This window comes from Crocodylus siamensis, chromosome 4 (genome assembly GCF_052110815.1).
Source record: "Crocodylus siamensis isolate JL-2025a chromosome 4, ASM5211081v1, whole genome shotgun sequence".
Taxonomy (NCBI): Eukaryota; Metazoa; Chordata; order Crocodylia; family Crocodylidae; genus Crocodylus; species Crocodylus siamensis.
This window is the reverse complement of record NC_143398.1, coordinates 234,920,720-234,941,864: the sequence shown is the minus strand read 5'-3', so window position 1 is coordinate 234,941,864 and position 21,145 is coordinate 234,920,720. Positions and strand designations below refer to the sequence as shown.

General features: G+C 42.6%; 1 protein-coding gene across 1 annotated transcript; it reads right to left on the bottom strand.

Moving 5' to 3' along the window:
* Positions 1–1,030: 1,030 nt before the first annotated feature.
* DDX18 (DEAD-box helicase 18) lies at positions 1,031–20,927 on the bottom strand. The gene is made up of 14 exons (XM_090045900.1): positions 20,778–20,927; positions 20,272–20,454; positions 17,401–17,559; positions 15,362–15,497; positions 14,533–14,633; positions 14,225–14,424; positions 14,019–14,133; positions 13,529–13,668; positions 11,204–11,365; positions 10,277–10,429; positions 9,313–9,426; positions 5,845–5,901; positions 4,133–4,310; positions 1,031–1,867 (listed from the first exon to the last, which is right to left on the bottom strand). The coding sequence occupies exons 1-14, from the start codon at positions 20,890–20,892 to the stop codon at positions 1,722–1,724; spliced, it is 1,959 nt and encodes a 652-aa protein (XP_089902026.1). The 5' UTR covers positions 20,893–20,927; the 3' UTR covers positions 1,031–1,721.
* Positions 20,928–21,145: the final 218 nt, after the last annotated feature.

Sequence of the window (21,145 nt, the reverse complement as noted above, 5' to 3'; positions counted from 1 at the left end):
TAGGAATGATCCTGCCTCAGGCACAGCATGGAATGGATCCAGCACTAGATCTCTTATAATTATTATTCTCCCTTACCTCCGGGAAGTGAATCAAGTAACTTGAATTGCTAAAGCATTTAGTTATGTTACAAGGTCTGGAAATATGAATTCCAGATTTAATTTTATTCCTGACTCCTCGCCAGATTGCTGACAAGTCCACTTGACATCTCTGAAATGGGGGTTAATGGCATTTGCCTGCTTCATACTGGCCTTGTAAGGAATATTGGGAGAAACACGAAAAATGGCTGGTGATGGCATTATGCAGAACACCAAGACTTGACACTGTGTGGCCCAAGGATTAAACCCATCAACTGGGATGAAAAATACCTACACGGCCTTGCCACTTAATCTACAGTAATAAATTGTGTTCTACGCTGCGCACTGCATTTAATTGTAACATTGTCAATCAGTTTACTGCCTTCATTCCACTTTCTTGCTCCTTTCCCTCCAAGAGTAGTTACCTTTGCCCCACCCTGTGTTATTTCCTTTTCATTCCCCATTCATTGCTCTGTCCTTACCTTTTCTTCTGTATTTTCCTTTCCTTTTTTTCTTCTGTATTTTGTCCTTTCCCTTCCTCCCTTCAGAATCTCCCTGTTTACACCATACTTTTTAAATTACACTTCTGCGCTCTCCCATCCCCTCCCCACACCCATTTATCTCTACCCACTATGGCTTTATCCACCACTGATCCAGGAACCAAAAAATAAAAAGCAGCAAATGTTTTTGCCTTCAATAAAAACCAAACAGCTGCAACAATTTTCACTTAAAACTTAAAGCAGACTAAAAACATTCGCCAGGACAAATACTTCAAATTAAAGAAACTTAACTAGTGTGTATCTTAGCAGAATCGTAAAGACTATATTTCAGGAATTTTATGGGATGTATGTTTAAATTTAGATTAAAACGTCAAAAATGATTAAGTAAAACAGACTGCTCTTCTGGAATATAAACGTATTAGCACAATATAAAAAAAAAGTTCAAGCACACTGCATAAAAATATAGAGTTACATTTTATTTTGTACCCTTGACCACTTGTATTATTTAATAAACAGATCAATGCAGTATCCCTGATGGTTTTAAAATAATTTTGGGTTAACGCTTCAGTTTTAGACTCATAGAAATTGTCTGTTTTTCAAAGATCTGCTACTTTGTTCTGGATATTTAATGGGAAAGGCAATGAGTTTTGTACAAGCAATGCCACTGACAGCATTAATGGTTTTTCTACTGTAAACATGACCCCAATGACTTACCAGCCTCTTTAATGTCTGAAGACAAAAGGACTCCTGCTATGCAAAATATCTACTCTGTATTCAAAACTGGAGAGCAATGAGTCACCCCAGCTTTTAAGAGGTGTTTTCAGGGTGAGACAAGGCAAATGAAATTTTCCTACTTGTGCAGGTGGAGGAAGCTAGAAAAAAAATGCACAATTTTCAAGAACAACTTTTGTTTCACTGTTTCATACTATCAGCTTTGGAATTAATGTTGACAAAGCCACCTAGCCATGTCTCACTTATTTGGCAAGAAGTTTTTAGGTGAGAGAAGAGCTAAAAATCTACCCAGAAATCAAACTCAACATCAAATTTTCAACAACGCAGCTGACGCTCATAGAAGACACATCTGCTGGACTGTTTAAAAGAGGAGAGTCTTTTTCAGTGACAGAAGCCATTTGGATAGTGATAGGTTCAACGAGAAAATTGCCGTCTGTCTGTTGTCTTCTTGTTAATCTGTTTGAAGATTTTCGCTTTGTGAACGTTTTGGGGTTTCTGGTAACCAAACCCTCCACCTCCGCCTCTTTTTTGCAATCTTTTGCCTTGGCTGCTGTTCACGTCTGGAAGATTGTGGTTAAGGAAGGTTGACAACATATTTTAAATCGAGTTACATGCTGCATATTTCAACACTATTCAGAGGAACATTCTTCTAACATTCTAACATGGGCGGTATTTTACAAAATAAAGCTTACTTGTTGCAAACCTGGAGGAAATCTCTTAAAACTTAACTAGCTCCCATTATTCCATTTAACGTTGTCTACTATTCTTTCTTTCTTTTTTTTTATGATTTGATTTCATTTGACTAGGACCCAAGTCAATATTAGGACCAAAGTCATATTCTGGGAATCAACTCTTTCCTCGAGGCAGTCCTAATACTTTCTCACCCCAGCAAGATAATATTCAGCCACTGTTACATTTACGTATATACTAGACCTGTTCGAAGCAGCACATATTCGCTTCAGATTCAGCCGATTTGGAGGGACGGTGATTTAATTCGGTGATTTGAGTCACTGACGGCAGGGGAGCCTGGCTGCAGACTGCTGCAGCTGGGGGAGGAATGCACCAGGATCATAGCTGGCCCAGCACAGCACCCCGGTAATTTTATTTTGACTGCCCAAGCTTGGGGGAGGCAGATCGAGACCCCCACAGTGCAGAAGGGAGCAGATTTGTGGCAGGGGCAAATCATTCACTCCTGCCCCACTCCCTGCTGCACTATGGGGATTGCCCCACAACCCGGCCCAGCCAGAGCCCCATTCATGGGGAATGGGGCCCTGGCTGGGCTGGGCCGTGGGGCAACGGGAGCCTGGTGCCTCATCCAGGGGTGTGGGCTGGTGGCTCCTGCGGCTGTGCGCACTGCGGGGGAGCCAAGTAAGGGGGGGCACATGTTTCCCTCCCTCCGGCTCCCCCACACCATGCCCCTGGATGAGCCACTGGGCTCTGACTGATCCATGACCCGGCCCCTGTTCATGGTGTCCCCGGCCAGGTCATGGGAAAAATCAGAGTCTGCAATTCCTCCAGAGCCACGGCGTGGAGTAGCCAAGGGGGTGGGAGGCCATGCACAGGGTAAGGGTGGGCCGCAGTTGGGCTATGCCTGCTCCCCACCTCCGCGCCTCATTGCAACCTGTGAAAGTGGTGCCACGTGCCTCGCTGCCCCGCGCCTCGCTGCCCCGCCTGCTCAGTGGCAGGACACGTGTGGTACCACACCACTTTCAAAGGCTGCAGTGAGGGGTGGAGGCAGGGAGCAAGCAGAGAGCAACTGTAGTCTGCCCTTGCCCCATGCAAAGATTGGCTCCCTGGCACCATGGCTCTGAAGGAGCCACCAGACTCTTCCTGGGGTAGGGTGGGCATTGGTGTCCTGGGGGCTCCACCCCCTCCGGCCTGGCAGCGCTGCTGAGGGTGGTCCCACTCGAGCTCTGGGCCCTTCCCAGGCAGTGTGGGACTGAGGTTGGGCTGGGGCTGAGAGGTGGGAAGCTTGCGCCCTCCACCCTGGCTGAGAAGCTTGTCCCAGCCCCAGCTGTCCCTCCCTTGTTGTAGAGGTGTTAATCTGCACCCCCCGCCCTTCCCACCACAGATTTACCAGCTGAAAGCAGCTGTGTCCAGCGTGGTGAGGACTGCTGCTTGTTTAGTCTATGGCTGAATCTCTGAATTGGCGCCAAACCTTTTCTGAATCGATTCGGACTTTTTAATTGGTCTCCTGAGCCGATTATGAAATTTGGCAACTGAATAGGGACAAATCCCCTCCAAATCAAATTTGCACAGCCCTAGCATATACCACCTTATTGTACAAATCATGCTGGGGGAGTGGGAAAGCAGAGACTCTAAGTGTTTGTCTATCCCACTTCTGTGCCATGCCCAGGACAGGGGGCCTAAGAGTTGCCCTTAGGGAGTTGGCGACCCATGCATCGACACCACAGTCTCCCAGCTTTTTGATGAGGACAGGGTGCCAGCCTGATCGTAAAAGGCCACCAGGTCAAGACCTGCCACTGAAGATGGTTGTACCATCTTATGTCCCAAACCTGGTACATGGACTGTGGTGTCGTCCTCCTTTGTGAATGCAAATAAGAGCAGGGAAGACATGCCCCAACACATGCATACAGCATTCTCAGATGCACAAAACAGGCAAACATTAAAATGCCATTATATTTGTATCTGTATTTTGACAAATATGAAAACTAGCCAAACTACTGGGTAAGATTTGATAAAACCACTCTCTTTGAACTTGTTGACATGTTTAAACGATTAACAGCAAAATTATGGGCTTGCACCTACTACATTCCTCAAGAAAGTACAAGTTGGCAATTTTAAGCAGAATAACAAAAGGATACGGAGATCAACAAACGGAGGGACTTTGAAGCCAAAAGAAAGGCAAACTTTGGGTAGATCCAAGTTATTGACGTTGTAGATATGCTTCAGGGAATGGGAGTCATAAGCTCTAACGTATGCTTTGTATGCTTCCTGGGCTGACTTGTGAAGAAAGTAGTTCTTTTCAATCAATTTCTCCAGCTGGAGGGGGAGAAAAATAATGCATCCAATTATGGTTATAGCAGGTTCAAACTGCACAACAGATCAAGTTATCTGAATTTAAGCTGCAATGGGGACATATATTTCAGTAAAATAGCTCTTATGTTTATGAGCATTTTGCAATCTCGGTGTTGAGCAGAGAGAAAAAAATAAAACAGATTTACATTACATTGCCACAGTATCTCGACAAGTGTTGCAAAAACAATGATTTTCCTTGTTTTTATGTAGTCTTTTTAGATTATTTTTAAAAGAGAGTTGTCTGATAAATTAAAAATTAACCTACAGAGACATTTGTATTTTGCTAAGTTTCAAAATACTAAAAGCAGACAATGGTTATTTTTAACGGAGCCCACACCTGAATTTTCTCTTTAAATCAGAGGATTTTACTAATCAGAACTGCCAAGAACTCGAAATACCTACTGTGCTGCAGCACTGGGTTTGAACACGTGTGCTTTGACCTTTAACATGCATTAATTCACCATATTAAAAATATTATTCACTACTTTCAAACTATTCTTAATGATGGGTAACTCCCTCTACAGCGGCTGCAAGAGCCTTTACTTAAATAGGATTGAAACACACACAACTCTAACGCTGCTGATTTTTTCAAATACAAGTTATTTAACAACTTTACAGACTTTCCACAAAAGGAATGATTCATACTTATAATCATAAAAATATTTAAAAGACTGTATAAAATTCAAGAAAAATGCCAAGTTCCAAATATGCTGCCATATTACTTTTTTTCCCCCATTTATAGTAAAAATGACTAATCCTTACAAAAACAAAGGCACTACACTTTTCTGAAATTTAATTTAGCTTAAGCAGAACACAAACTGAACTACCAACCCAGCTGAACATCCAGGTTAAAGAAAAAAAAGAAAACACATTACACTTTGCTGGGTCAGGATTTCAAATCAAGTGAGAAAGGGTAAGAAAAATCTGGCTGCTGCTTTATGGTAATGATACATAAATCAGACTAGTTAAAGAGATTTCTGCTATACATAACAGGATTTACACATGAAGGTGCTAGACTTCCCTGTTGCTTCTGAAGTGTAGAGATTTTTTAAAACAAGGTTTGCTGACAATTAGAAAAGATAAAATAGAGGCTAGCACAAACTTATATTTACTATGCTCAGCACAAACACTTCACCTTCAATCATTAATTCACAACTGGGAAAACAGAGAATACACTAGATAACAATATCAAGATTAAATTTTATAAAAGGAAAATTTTATTTCTAAAACAGACAAATTCATTCTCATTGAATTTAAGAGTGTACAAGGTATATAAGGAGAGCAGAATGTCACACTTAATGCATCATTACAATTAAACATTGTGTCATTATGGAGTCATAGGAAGGTGAAATGACGGGAAGGCCAAGCACACGGCAAATATGAAAGTTTCCTATACAAGTCATACAGTCATTTCAAGGACTCCTTTACCTGGTAGCAATATAAATACCTTTTACTGAAATTATTTCCCTACAGGAATTCAGAGATGTATGAAATATACCTGAGACTGGATGTCTGAAATTTTGGACCAGGAAAATTCAAATTCACTTAACGGTACCTAAAAAAGAAAAAAGTATGAAATTAGCTAAACAAAGTATTTTTTTCCCAGCATTATATATCTTTATATAAAGGTTTAAGTAAGAGATACAGATTGTATCAGATGGACAACAAAGCCTGTTTTATGCTAAAAAGTTATAGCAGCATAATCTGTCTGACAGAGATGGGATCCTCCTTTATCAAAAGCCCTCACAAGGGGCTAGAAATGCCTTACACTGGCACAGTATCAAAGTATACTTAAGGAGACTTCTAGCTTTACCATGAACTCACGCCAAACCTACCTGTGAACTGGCACCTGATCACTTTGGAGAGTCAAAACCAGTCAGATCTGATGCTAATCGCTCCCATATGTACTACTGTCAACAGAACCAGGCACACTTCAACCATGCTAGCACAACAGACCTTCAACCTGTACCGGTGTACACGCATTTTAAGAACAGGCTAACTGGATCCACAATAGAGAGTTTTGCCACTTACAACCATATCAGTATAAAAGTGGTAAAATTGCATAATGAAAACAAACCCTAAAGAAGGCTGGTTAAGAATCACTTGCCTTCTATGTGACATTCAAGTATTATTTAAAATGCTACCTACCATTCTTTAAAATTTCCACACGGTTTCTGCAAGCCTTTCCCCTAACAAAACATTTTATTACCCATGTGAAATCGGCATGTTTTCCATAGAAATGTGCAGAATTCTGAACTTGTAAATGATGGAGAAAGTGAACTGTAAAGCCAGAATACAATGGCCCTTTTCTATTTTTTCTATATGAATAAAGAAGGAGCATCAGGCATGTAACCAGAGTATATTACAGGCAACCCCTGCTTAATGCGGTTTCGGTTAGCACTATTTCAGTTTCATAGTTGGTCAGGTTGGAAGGGACCTGAGCAGATCATTAAGTCTGACCCCTGCCATGGGCAGGAATGAATGCTGGGGTCAAATGACCCCAGCTAGATGATTATCTAGCCTTCTTTTGAAGACCCCCAGGGTAGGAGTGAGCACCACTTTCCTTGGGAGTTGGTTCCAGATCCTAGCTGCCCTGACAGTGAAGTAGTGCTTCCTGATGTTTAGCCTGAACCTACTCGCAGTCAACCTGTGGCCACTGTTCCTAGTTACTCCTGGTAGTGCTTGGGGGAACAGGGACTCCTTGGCAAGTTTATAGTCGGCCACCAGATCCCCTCCAGCTGGAGAAATTGATCGAGAAGGACAAGTTCAGGTCCCGTAGCCTCTCTTTGTAGGGCCTGCCCTACTGCCCCCGATCATGCGAGTGGCCTCCTCTGGACCCTCTCCATGCTGTCCACAGCCCTCCTGAAGTGCGGCGCCCAGAACTGGACTCAGTACTCCAGCTGCAGCCTGACCAGTGCCGCACAGAGGGGGAGCATCACCTCCCTGAACCTGCTCGAGATGCATCTGTGGATGCACAACAAGGTGCAGTTAGCCTTACTGACGGCATCCCCACACTGGCGGCCCATGTTCATCTTGGGATCAATAATGACTCCAAGATCATTTTCTGCCTCTGCAATGACGAGAAGGGAGTTCCCCAGCCTGTAGGTATGGTGCTGGTTCTTCCTCCCCAGGTGCAGCACCTTGCACTTGTCAGTGTTGAATCCCATCCTATTCTCATCCGCCCACCCCTGTAACCTGGTCAGATACAATTGCAGCCTGTCCTTCCCTTCTAGCATGCCCACATCTGCCCACACCTTAGTGTCACCCGCGAATTTGAACAGTGTGCTTTTCACCGCTTCGTCCAAGTCGCTGATGAAGATGTTGAACAGTGCGGGCCCAAGGACTGAGCCTTGAGGGACCCCAATGCCCACATCCCTCCAGGTCAAAAATGACCCGTCCACCACCACTCTCTGGGTGTGACCCTCCAGCCAATTTGCAACACATCTGACTGTGTAGGCATCGATGCCAGTCGCCTTATTTTTTAGTGAGAATGGGGTGAGAGACAGTGCTGAAGGCCTTCCTAATGTCCAGAAAGATTACATCTACCATGACACCTGTGTCCAAGGCTTTTGTGACATGGTCATAGAAGGCATCCAGGCTGGTTTAACAGGACCTGCCTGTAATGAACCCATGTTGGTTGCACCTAGCATAATCTCCACTGCTGGTCACTCACAGATGTGCACCTGGATAATTTTCTCAAAGAGCTTCCTCAGGACTGAGGTAAGACTAACGGGCCTATAGTTTCCTGGGTCCTCCTTTTTTTGAAAATGGGGACCACATTGGCCCTTTTCCAGTCATCTGGCACATCACCAGAGCACAAGTGCTCGTAAACCTGTGCCATGGGTCCTGCAATGACCTCTGCCAATTCCCTCAGCAACCTGGGGTGGAGATCATGTGGACCTGCTGATTTGAACATGTCCAGCCCCACCAGAAGTTCCCTAACTAGGTCCTCACTATAGCACTCATTTAAAATGGATACCTGATTTCACTGAATGCTTAACCAGATTTGCTATAGCGCTCAGTGGAATCAGCAAGAAGGCAGGATGGGCAGGCAGGGAGAAGCAACTGTGGCGACAGCAGCGAGTGGGGGGGCAGGTGCAAGTGCGAGGGGCTGGGGAGAAGCAGCAGTGAGTGCAGGTCCCACTCCTGGGGCCAGGGCCAGCAGGGGCTTGCACCCAGGGAAGGGCGGCAGAAGTGCTGATGCCCAGGCTGGCACATAGGGCTGGACTGCCCAGCAGGAGGGTGGGTGGGGAGAGGCACTGGTGGTGACAAGCAGCGAGTGGGAGGTTAGCGTGAGCATGGGGCCTGCACCGATGCCAGGCTGGGGCAGCGAGAGCACAGGTCCAGGCTGGAATGTGTGGCTGGAAAGGTGGCGATATTTCTATTTACATTCATTCCTATGGGGAAATGGGTTTCGCTTAGTGTGGTTCTGCTTAATGCTCCGTTTTTCTGGAACCAATTAAAAGCACTAAGTGGGGGTTGCCTGTAGTGTAGACATCATTTCTAATGCCTCTTAAATGAGAAAAGCAACCCTTCCCATTTATGGTAATAGAAGGGAGCAGTGACTTTCACTTCAAAGAACAAATGGGAATATTTTTTCTTTTGTAACTGACATTTCTTAGAACAGACTTTAAAATACACCTAACTACTAGGTTTTGACTTGGTTTCTACTGGAGGGCCATGCACTTACTTATTGGGCTCTGCTGGAGGGTTTACAGAAGCAGTTTTTCCCCTCTCAGCGCATGTTCAGGCTGCACTATAAAACAATTCTAATTAATCTTTTAAGTTTCAATGACTACAGAGTTTCCATTGCAGGAGAAACCTCATACTTCCATTACATGATTCAGTTAAACATTTTCTAGGCAATGAAATGGCCTTTATTCAAATACTGAAACATCTGATAAATCAATACAGATTCTACTTTAAATATCTAATAGCATAGTAAAAATGCGGCATGTAAGTTTACCTTGGCTTGCTTTAGGTAACGAAGGAAACCCAATTCTTCTGGTCGTAAAATGAGCAGCGCATGCCCACGGCCATCAATACCTCTGGCAGTTCTACCAACACGATGAATATATTCCTTTTTTTTTTTTTAAATTAAGAAAAGTAAGTAAAGTGTAATAGAAATTTAATTTTTATACTCTCATATTCTAAGTATTTTCTTTAATATACATTGTTGCTTTCTGAATAATACATTAATATGAATGCACATGGTATAGTCAAATTTGATATTCAACTCCCTGGAAAAAAAAAATCTATGCCTCAAAATTCAAGTTCCTGTGTCAATTTGATCTGCCATTGAATCATGCAAACAGCCCAATAAAAAACTGTTTACAGTGACTCGGCTATGGAGTTTATCCTCCATAACGCTGCAAATTGCACATGGAAAGTGTAGGATGCAGAAACCAAGAGGTGCAAATCTAAAGCATGATTACGTAAGGTAAAAAGGAATACAACATAAAAAAAATATTTGGGAATACTGATACTATAACAGTCACTTATTCAGCAACTGAAAGATCAAACGATTGTCAACATTTTTTAATAGTTTTCCTTATTTCCTCCATTATTCTTACACACAAGAGTGAAAAGAACCTCTTTAAGATGAGAATAAAATTGCTAGAAAGATTTGAAGGTGAGTATACAACCCAACACTGCTTTTAATAGTTGTTAATGGGTTTCCCTTTTTAACCCCCTTCAGAGCACAGCCAGCTGCCTTTCACACTGAAATGCAAACTTTTTTTAGAAGCGCTTAAAGCACTGAGCACAACAGGTACTCCCACCATAGGAACCCTATAATTGGGTTCTCTCCCAGAAACTACAGCAGAAAATTCGGCTGCTTGTGTATTACTATGGAGTAATTAACTAAAACCATCTTTCCTTGGCAAACAGGGTCTGAGAGAGAAAGCAAAAGAATTTTTTGGAGACAATACCTTTGGATCATCTGGAGGATCATATTGGACAATCCAGTCCACTTCAGGAATATCCAGTCCTCTGGCAGCTACATCAGTACACAACAGTATTCCAGAGTCCGCATTACAGAACTGGAAAAATGTGGTGGTACGTTTGGTCTGCTTCTGCTTGCCCTAGGGGAACAAAAAAACAGGCCACGATCACATTCAGATTTAATTGGCAATTAAATGATTTTGCAAATCAGCCTTTAGAACCGTCAGCTGTGTACAATATGGTTTCACATTCTGTATGACCACAAACAAAAATTACAATAACCTGATGCATCTTTCTATCCAAGAAACTCTCACAGCATTCATTTCAGTTTTTAAGAACAGTAATGCAATGCTGTGCTCATAGAGTCCCTCTATAAAGCAGGTTATTTTCATAGGAGAAAAAAGTGTTTGGCTAGTAATTAAAGAAGAATGTCTGGATTTGGATGAAGGACTCTTCATGAACATCCCACACAAGGTATTTACTTTAGATGGCAGGAAGATTATAAACTTTGGCACAGGAATCTCAGAATCCTAAACTCATATCTGAGTCATTTAACCTCGAATTAAACAAATTGTTTCACAAAGCTCAGGTTTTGGCAATGGATTCCCATGATTTTCTCCTTTTCCCACAAAATCTGAAGCACAGGGACCCTCAAAGCCAGGCAAAGTCAATATATGGAGATTCATCCTCTGAGCCTTTGCAATCTTATCTAAGACAGCAACAAAATCCAGGAGTGTTAGTGGTTTTGTGATAAAGGTAACTGTCCTTTAAGAAATGAGCTGGAATAATTAAGGCCAAAGAAAATCCATTAGCCTGTAATAATTTTCATTTACTATTAGATTCAATGAGATTGGAGCTGGTGACCTACAAGATAGTACTGTTTTTCCACAACATTTATTGAGTAAAACACTTACATGAATGGCCATGACAGGCAAATCAATGTAGTTGAGTAATTCATAGTGGTATTTCACTGACATACACGATGAGAAAAATACCATCAGCTTTTTCTTCCGGTTCTTCTTGAGGAATGTGAAGAGCAGAAGGAACCTTTTTTCAGATGGACAAACTACATAGCCCTAGAAAGATTTCAAATTCAGTCAGTTAAAACATGCATGCTTTTACTTCCAATAACTCAATTAAATTAGTAGAACAAATAGACATTCAAAAACATACATTTTAAGTTCTTGATTCTACAGATCAAGCAAAACAGTTTTACACACGTATGCTCCCTACCTATCCAGGAAATGAACTGCATATAATTTCAGAGAGCTGAAATATTTATTTTGGCAAGTTGTCTAAGGAGGAGGAATGTGTCAGGAAATACTGTTAATTGACTTGGTAAATCCACAAACGAGCTGTTTCAAAACTCTTAATTGCTGAAGGCGATAGAACTAAACAATAACTCCAAATGCTACTGCATCAGTCAAAAGAAATTTTACTTCAGATCAAATCTATGATGATAGCTAACAGCTTGCAACTGTGCCATAACTTTTACATATTACCAGCTGCAGAACTCCATGCATATTACTAAGTCTCTTTATTTAGAGCACTGTTTCTCAAACCATGGGTCAGGGCCCAAAAGCGGGTGCAAGAATATATGAAAGGGTCAGGAACAAACTTAAAAAAATGTATTCTTCTTTAAAGGAGAAAAGCGTGGGAAACCGTGGATTTTCCCTTGCAGACTGTTAAAGTTCCAGGCTGCCTGGCACCCCCCCATGCCTCACACACCCATCCCCTGCTCCACACACCAGGGTCAGCAGGGCAGGAGAGGGGCACTGGGCCAGGACTGGCCATTGATGTTTACAGATGGATCCTGGTACAAAAAAGGTTGAGAACCACTGATTTAGAAGGTACAGTATAGTGTTAATTGACTCAGCCTTTGACATTAAATCAAAGGGTGACTTCTGTTTAAAAATACCTCAAAAAAAGTAGAAATATTAAGGAAATGGATGTCTGAAGCAGTAATAAAGGCTTTTTATGTACTGATATCATGTAGGGAATAACGACTATTCCTAGTTGATAAAACAGTTCCAAAAACCATCTCACAGAATGATAATGGCACTGAAATTGATTTAAAAATACAAAAACAAATAAAAAAAAGTTCAATTTCACGTAAATTCTCTTTAAATATACAATGTGGTCAGGAACAGGTTCTCAAAACATAACTAATAAATATTACACTTGCTAAACTCTTCATGTCATCTATCTTGCAACATCTAATACATGTAGGGAAGAAACAGATGTCGCATTTTTATGGCAGCACTAAGTGAAAGCAGACAGATGGCTACCTCCTGTAGCACTGTAAGTGCTCAAATTTGTGGCCATGACAGAAGGTAGTGATAAATCATGCTGCTTTATTGTGGCTGATGCCTGTTTGCTTATACTGGGAGAGTGCAGACAGCACAAAGCTGCCTGTGCTCTTCAACCACCCCCAAAGTGGCTCTGTTGGCCTGAGGGGCCTGGCCCTGAACCCCACAGGTATAACTGGGTAAGACTGGGCTCCTCAACCCTTGGAGCACTTGCCTCACCTTCCCTATTTACCCAGATGCTTCCCTAGGATCTCTGGGAATGCATCTCAGTAAAGTGGGGAAATTTAGGGCTTCGCTCTGGTACAGGGTACATGTCTACAAATCGGGTTCCCTGCTTGCAGACACATGACCTGCGTCAGACTGCAAGAGTGATACGCATCAGATATTTTCCTGATGGGTGTCTTTAAGTGTAGAGGGGAGTTATCCCCCTCTGCATTTGCAAATATATGCCAGGGAAATCCCCTGAATATCTGCACCCCAACATGGGAGGCCTGTCTGCAAGCAGGGAGAGGGGACCCTCCTATGAGATGTTCCCCCTCCATGCCTGCAGATGCATCTGCAGGAATCCCCTGCAGGGAGACTGCTTTGCTCTCTGACATGGAGTCGGTTCTACCCAGAAGGGTTTCCTTCGCTTGTAGATGTGCCCCAAGTTGGGACACAGCACCTGACAACACCTGTGAAGCAATCAGCATTCCCATGACGTACTGTGGCACAGCTGATCATATACCACAGATGACATGTTTCCAGCCACAGATAAATCCTTATAGCTTGCTAATAGCAGACTGAGTTAATCAACCTGCTATCAGTTGCCCAACCGAAGTCCAAGACTCCCTGCCATTCTAAACAACTGCTTGCTAGAACCCATGTAAGAACAAATATTGAAATAAATGTCAAAAAGCAAACCTAGATTTACTAGCATTTCTGCTTTACCTGTTCAAGACCATCAACTGTTGCCGTCTCCTTGTTGTCATCAACCCCAACATATAAAGGCTCCTTTTTCAGAGATATTTTAGCCAGATCTTCGACCTTTCTGGTTTGTGTAGCAGAAAATAGCATGGTCTGTCTGCGCTCTAAAAACAGAATCCAGATAAAAATCAGCCCAAGTACCATCTCAGGGCTTTCCCAAAACATGGTGTGTGTGTTATATTTGGGGGTGTGCTATATGCAAAAAAACATGGTAACTTAACTTCTATAGACTGAATGACTTTTTCGGGTGCTGCTAAACAGCCTGTTCTTCATGATTAGCATGTGCTGAACTTAGTATTTACTACTATTACAGGAAAACACAGCAGAAGGAGAATGAGAATAATTGTTTCAAGTCTGAACTTAAAGAGCATTATGCCTTTTCTTGCTAACGTTTTATACCTCCTTTATTTTTAAAAGTCATGAGGGTCATCATTTCTAAGAAGATTTTACTTACTTGGCAGAAGTTTTATAATCTGTTTCATTTCTTCCTCAAACCCAACTTCTAAAATACGATCTGCTTCATCAATTACCAAGCACTGCAAGTTCTTGTACATAAAGCCAGGGGTATTCTATAAAATTTAACAAACACAAAATTGTCAGCCGATGGAACCGTGTACTTTTTTTTTTTAGCCACACAAAGCCACCTGGCATTTTACCTACCTGCATGTGATCTAGAAGTCTACCTGGTGTTGCCACGATAATATTGATCCCATTTGCAAGTTTCTGTGCCTCAGCTGATCTGTTACTGCCTCCCATCACCAACCCGTAAGTGTGAACATGATGAGTCATTAGCTCCTTAAGAACTCCATAGGTCTGCATGGCAAGCTCTCGTGTGGGTGAAAGAATCAGAGCACCAGTTCCTAGAAAAGGAATCATTCATGTAGCACCAGTTAGATCCATTATTCCCTCCTTGGCCAAGAACTACATCAAATCTGACATTTAATTGGGAAGCAAAGGAAGAGCCTTACCATTCCTAGGCATGAATTTTAACTTGTAGATGAGTTCTATTGCAGGAATAAGGAATGCAAGTGTTTTGCCACTACCCGTTTTTGCAGCTGCCAAAATATCTCTATAATGGAGCACAGGTAAGAAGAGAAATACTTTAGTTTACATATAGCCAACAGCACTTAAATGTTAATGTTCTTTTTCCTATAAAAATAATTAGCAAATCTCTCAGAGGACTGGTAATAGGAAGTATTAGCAGTTCAACAGTAACTGGAAGCATCCAGTATAAGCAGAGGACTTTAGATTGTAGAATAGAAATAGCCCAGGGAAATTGTGTGTGATCCTGAACATTGCATTTAGGAATGTTTAAACAGGAACAAGAGATGGGTTTCATGGAAGCCAGATATATGCATTCAGGTGACAGGCAGGAGTGAAAACAGATCTTTTCACTTGTAAGAGCACAACTAGTTTCCAGGCATACTTCCCTGGCTATTATTTTATGCCTTACATACAAAATACAGACTCATAAAAGTAAATAACCCCCTATCAGTTGAACAAGTCGTACTCCCCTACAGGATAGAAGAAAGCAAACAAACTACTATTTCTACTTTTGAATACCTGGAAAGCATTCAGATATTTTAGAAATGGATACCACAAAAAAGCACTTATAATGTATGATCATGTACCAAGATAAAATTAATTAAAAAAAAAAAAAATGTTCTACCTAAGTATATACATTATATAAATATTTATTATAAAAAAGCAGAAAGACGGTATCCCCAGACTTAAGACCCCTGCATTTACAATGAAATGTAAGTGAACATGCTGGGCTTTTAAACATCTGCTCCTTACCTGCCTTCCAAAAGGGGTTTAATACTTTTATGCTGAATTTCTGTCATGTGTGTAAAGCCCATTTCATTTATTCCTTTCAGCGTGTTCTCACTGACAAGATCAGCAAGTGAAGCAAACGAAGTGTCTTCAAAAGCACCTGAAAAAAAGCACCTTTCATTTCCTCACAACACCTGTCCATTCCTCTGTGAACATCACTAAAATTATCTAGCTCAGAATCAAAGCAGCAGACAGAAAATTTCCTCTCCAATGGTATTACATTTTTAGCTTTTAGAGACACTTGTAAAACTGAAACTGAACTAAAAACCTAAAGTGATTGTTCAACAATCAAATCAAGTTCATGCAGTTACAACAACAACCAACTCCTGAATTGTTGGCAAAATATTTTATACTGATGTGTACCTGCCGTAACATTTTCTACTGCATGAGGCTGGTCATTTAACTCGTGTATGAATGCGCCTCTTTCCACTGTATTTAGCATTCATGCATCCAGCCACCTTTTTGCTGCACTGTTCTCCTTTAAAAATTAAAAATATACTGCTAAAAATTACTTAAGAAAACGTTTAAAGCAAGAGTGAAATGAGGAGGTGTAACCAAAGCCCCTTAAAGTACATACCAACTGGCTGAATAATAGTTCCTTAATATTGGAGTATACAAGTCAAGCCACTTATAAATGTTTCATGTTATTTTATTGCCAGCAATTACCGCAGCAGTTTGTCTTATATGAGGGTTAGTGCCCCATATGTTCATTAAGCCAACATGAAAAAGAGAACCAGAAACACTAATATAATATACAACACACCAAGTGAAAGAAAAGCTTTTAAAGATTTCACTTGCAAGTTTACAAAATACCTACAGGTGCACCGATACATCAGTTCACATCGTATCAGCACCAATAAAAGGAAAATTGACACTGATAGCAATCAGCCTTTTTTGGCAGATATGACCAAAGTCAGATAAAAGCTGTGTGCATGTGCACAGCCACAGCATGCACATGGTCAGGAGTACAGCTCAGCAGCTTGGAGAGTAGTATCCGGCTGGTACGCCTGTGTGGAGGGGGCAGATCGAGGCCCCCACAGCGAGGGAGGGAACAGGGCTGTGGTAGGGGCAGGTGCTGCCCAGCAGTGGTGGAGTGGGACATAGAACAGAGCTGTGGATAGGTTGCCCAGGGCAGCAGGAGAATGGGGCGACTCCCACTGATGTGGGCACCCCCGGGGGTGGTGGTATGTGTCCTCCAGATTTGTGTGCAGGCTGAGGTTGGGCTACCCTTTGCAAGCTTGGGGCCAGGAGCTGTGCTGGGCTCTTCCCGGTGGCCAGCTGGGCCAGATCAGGGTGGGCGGCAGTGGCACTAGGAGGGGGGTTACAGCAAATTTTGGGGTGGTTGCAGCACCTACCCTGTAACCCTCCTCCCAGCACTGCCACCGCCCACCCCGCTGCTCCCAAAACTGCCTCAGCCCAGGCCCACCGCTGCCAAGAAGAGGCTGCAGCAGGCAGCCTGCCCTCACCCTGCACACATATCCAGGGGGTACCTGCCCCATACACCTCTTCCAGGGTGTGCCCCACCCCCCTGCATCCTCTGGATGAGCCGACTGTGGCTCCATCCTGTGCCCCACTCTGCTTCAGCTGGGTAGCATCTGCTGCTGCCCCAACCCCCTCCCTCCCTCATCAAGAGGGTCCTGATCTGCCCTACTCAACTCCCCTTCCCCTCCACAGACTTACAGGCCAGACACATCTCTCCAAGCTGCCAGGCTGCATATCGGCAATCAGGTTGGTATTGGCTGATATAGCTGGTTAATATAATATTAATAACTGGCTATCAATATTGGCCCCAAATTTTTTTTTTTTTTTTAAATCAGCGCACCCCTACAAATAGCTTTATATTCTGCATTCATTTTCAAAACCCTAGAACTATACAGCTTATATACAACTTCACTTTGAACAGTCAAGTTTGAAAAAGCTGGGTTACTCTAAGGAAACATTTCAGAACTTGCATCTTATTAAATTTAGTGGTAGTGAACATACGAAACCAGAACACACATTACCTGTTACACCAAGAGGTAAACTAGGCACTTCAGCATCCTCTTCATTCAGGTCTTCCTCTCTAGAATCATCTGCATTTTCTTCTACTTCAGGAGCTTTACTGTTTTCTTCATCTTCTGCAGTCTGCTGCTCTTCAGTCTTTATCTTTTTTGCTGGTGTGCCTACAAGATTATTTAAAGAGAATGAATATACCGAAGAAGTCTACTGTGCTCATAAAACTAGAGATGCAAAGAATATAAATACATTTGTGCTGTGACATTCATTGCCTTAATAAACAGATCCCTCTTACAAGGTTTCCCAACATGGTTTAGTCCCTGGCCACCCATAGGCTTATACCTGTACTTAAAATTAGGTATCCGAGGACTCTCCTAGACCTCAGTACAAATCTTTGCAATATCAAGCCTAAGCTTATAGCATAGACAGGACCAGAGATTATTGATGGGACAGAAAGACAAGCTTTAAAGGCAACTTCCCTGCTTAGATGGAATAATTTACAGCAGTGCTCATTCTGCTGCAGACTGCTAAAACCAACAGTCAGTTCCATTCAGATTTATATTCCCAACCAGAAGGGATAAAAACCTCTCTCTAAAAGTTAAGTTTCTTCCTTTCCTTTCAATAGCAGATGAGTGCATTCAATGAGCAATGTCTGTAGTATACTACTTCTACATTAAACTTCAAATAGAGTACAACATAAGCTATTAAAAGTTGAAGAAAGGTGTTTCGAAATTTAACAAAATATCAATAGATAGCCTACTGCAGAAATCAAACAGGAAACAAAAGTTCCATTTCTACACAATTTTTTAAAAAGTTTTTTAAGAGAGCATTATAAAACCCCTTTTCAAGACATTAAAAACAAAATATATTTAAAAGAACCAAATAGGCTGGTATAGTTTTTCATACACATCTTTTTTTGCATATAGATCTTGCAGTTAGAAGAAAAACAGCTGTATAACACCGTGTTAATCACTTGCTATTAATACATCATATTTACATGTTAGTATCAAAATGAATATTCTAAGGGTTATTTCCCTTAAATGAGTATATAATTTATTACATCTGCACTTAGCCAACTTGTATTTCATTAAAAGTCATTTGATGCATTAAATTCTGAGACGCAAAACTCTAAAGTAAGAGTCATTAAATTCTGCTACAGGGTTTTCATGTGGGGAAAGATGTAAACAACTATAAAACTATAAAGTTCAATTTTTCAAGTACTTTTACAGAAATTTTGTCCAATTTGATTTAAAAACATCTCATGTGGTAGGTCTTGCAATATAGATTTGAGATAGAGGTATTTTTGTTCAAGCCTCAGTCTTTTAAGGGTAGTACTTAACTACCCTTGCAACTGTATTAACCACAGAATCTTGAAGTACAGATGAAAGGATTACTTAGGTTGGAAGTTCAGGGCAAATCAGCAGCAGAAGTCAACTGTTATACAGCATTGGCATTTGGGCCTGTGAATAGTATGCCTGTCTTTTTAAAGAATTAAAACTACTTTTTAGGTCTGAGACCAGTGCTATCCAGGCTACTTCAGTGTTGTGCATTTGAACCAAATCCTCTATTACCTAGCCTCATTAAGATCTGAGAAATAGCAGAGTCTAGCAAGGACTCCTTTGCCATTAAAGAACTCCTATGTTCTGATGCTAACTAAGAAAATCAGCTGACCCATCTCTTGGCAGATTTTACTGTCTTTTCCAAGTATATATATTTTAAATGTTCAAGAGAGGCTACAACAATAAATCTACTATGATTTAGCAGTATTGCATCTGCATTCCAGGGCATACGGAAACTAATGATACGCAGCTTCTTTGTACACCTGACTCTTCAAAACTTGGTTAAATAAAACCACCAAACCAAACCAAACCAGAGTATCTCAGCAAATATTCAGAAATTCATCTCCAACATTCATGTACCACTTCTCTTGCTACACAACAGCAGGGTCTGGCACACAGCTCAGATGAAACTTGTCAAATCTCAGCACTCCCTATAAGAATCGCTCTATGAATCCTTCCAGTTCTTTGCCCAGTTATAGGAATTGTGGCAAGACTACACGCACCAGCAGTTTATTGGAGGGAACGCAGAGATGGATATGGATAGAGTAATTCCCAACCTTTTTGAGCCGAAGGCACACTTACATTAATAAAATTTTTCTGTGGCACACCTGTTAAGGCATTCCCCATCCTCATGCTTATAGTAGCTCATTCCCATGGCCAAATTACGCAGTACACCTGTCCATTTCTGACAGCACACTTTAGTGCCCTGGCACACTGGTTGGGAAACACTGGGATAGAGGAAGAAAAAGAAACAGTCTAAAAATAAGCCAGTGGTGTCCTTAGGGGAAGGCAAATCAGGAGCCCCCCACTTTAGAGGCCCCTAAAATTTTGCAACAATTTTTTTTTTTTGGAGGGAGGTGAAGTTTTTGCAAGAAAGTGGCTCTATTTGCATTTTCACACTTGACTATTTATCTACTTCCTCCAAAGAATATTAAAAAGATCCACGATACAACTGTTATAGTTCCTCCAAATTAAGCCTCTAAGGGGCCCCAAATAGGGTGGCCATCATAGGGAACAGTCCAGTTGTCCTTTGTCCTCTATTGACACGAAACCGGAGGCCTTCACAGCCTCTATTTTATTCCTGACTAGTTCCTTAACTGTGTTTTTCTCTTGAAAATAAAAAGAGGCCATAAAGCCATTGAGTTTCTCATCAAAAGACAACAAGAGTAGCAGAAAACCATACTGTCCTCTAGGATGGCCACCTGAGCCCCAAATGACTCTCTTGCCCAGGGCCCCAACAACCCTAAGGCCACCGCTAAATAAGCACAGGCTGCGACTAAGAAAATAACCTTAAAAAAAAAAAAAATGAAGAAAACATACCATTTTCCAAGGTAGTCATTTGCCTTTTCTTCTTCTTTTTCTTCCTTGACTCCAGCTTCTGCCTCTCTGCTGTTTGACTGTTGCTGGAAACTGACTGCGGCTGCTTTTCCTCCATTGCTTCCACTTCTGCCATTTCTTCCGAAAGGGCCTTGCCTGTCGCTTCCTCTGGGTCGCCTGCCTCCGCTGCCAAAGAACAAAGCAATGCAAACGTGTATCTAAAGAGAAAATCCATCTGACACAGTGGTAAAAATAACGCCCCCCCAATACCTCACTCCCCCCCAAAAAAACCCAACGAAAACCGGTATTTTCAGAGTTACAGAAAAAGCAGGGCTGGAAGTTGGGTGGTGAGGGAGAAGTGCCACGGCCATGACCACCGCCCTCCAGCTCCCCAGATTTCCGCTCCCCCGAGCACCAGAGCGGGGGGTGGGCAGGCCGCTTGCAACCACCCGGGCCCCGCCTGGCTTCAGCCTCCCCGTCCCCGCAGCCGCCCCAGCCGGGGCCGCTACCAAGGTGCCGGGCCGCCATTAGCTTGAGGTTTCGCTGCCGCAGCTTGAGGTTACGCTTCTGGATCTTCTTGCGCAGCAGCCGCATGGGCAGCGTCCCGCCCGCAGCCGTCGCCATCTCTGCCGGACGCACGAGGGCTAGGAACCGGAAGCGGAAGTGGAGCCGGAAGCGCCCTCAGCCGCGCGGCTGCAGCGCCCCCCAGTAGCGCGGAGGAGGCAGCGCGGCGGCGGGGCCCTGCAGGGCCGGACAGGGCGGGGTTTTGTAGGGTGGCTGCTCCCAGCGCCCGGGAGGGGCTGGCATCCGGGGGGAGGGCCCATCCAGCCCGGCCCTGATGAAAACTCTTCCTGAAATAGCCAGGCAGGGCCAGGGA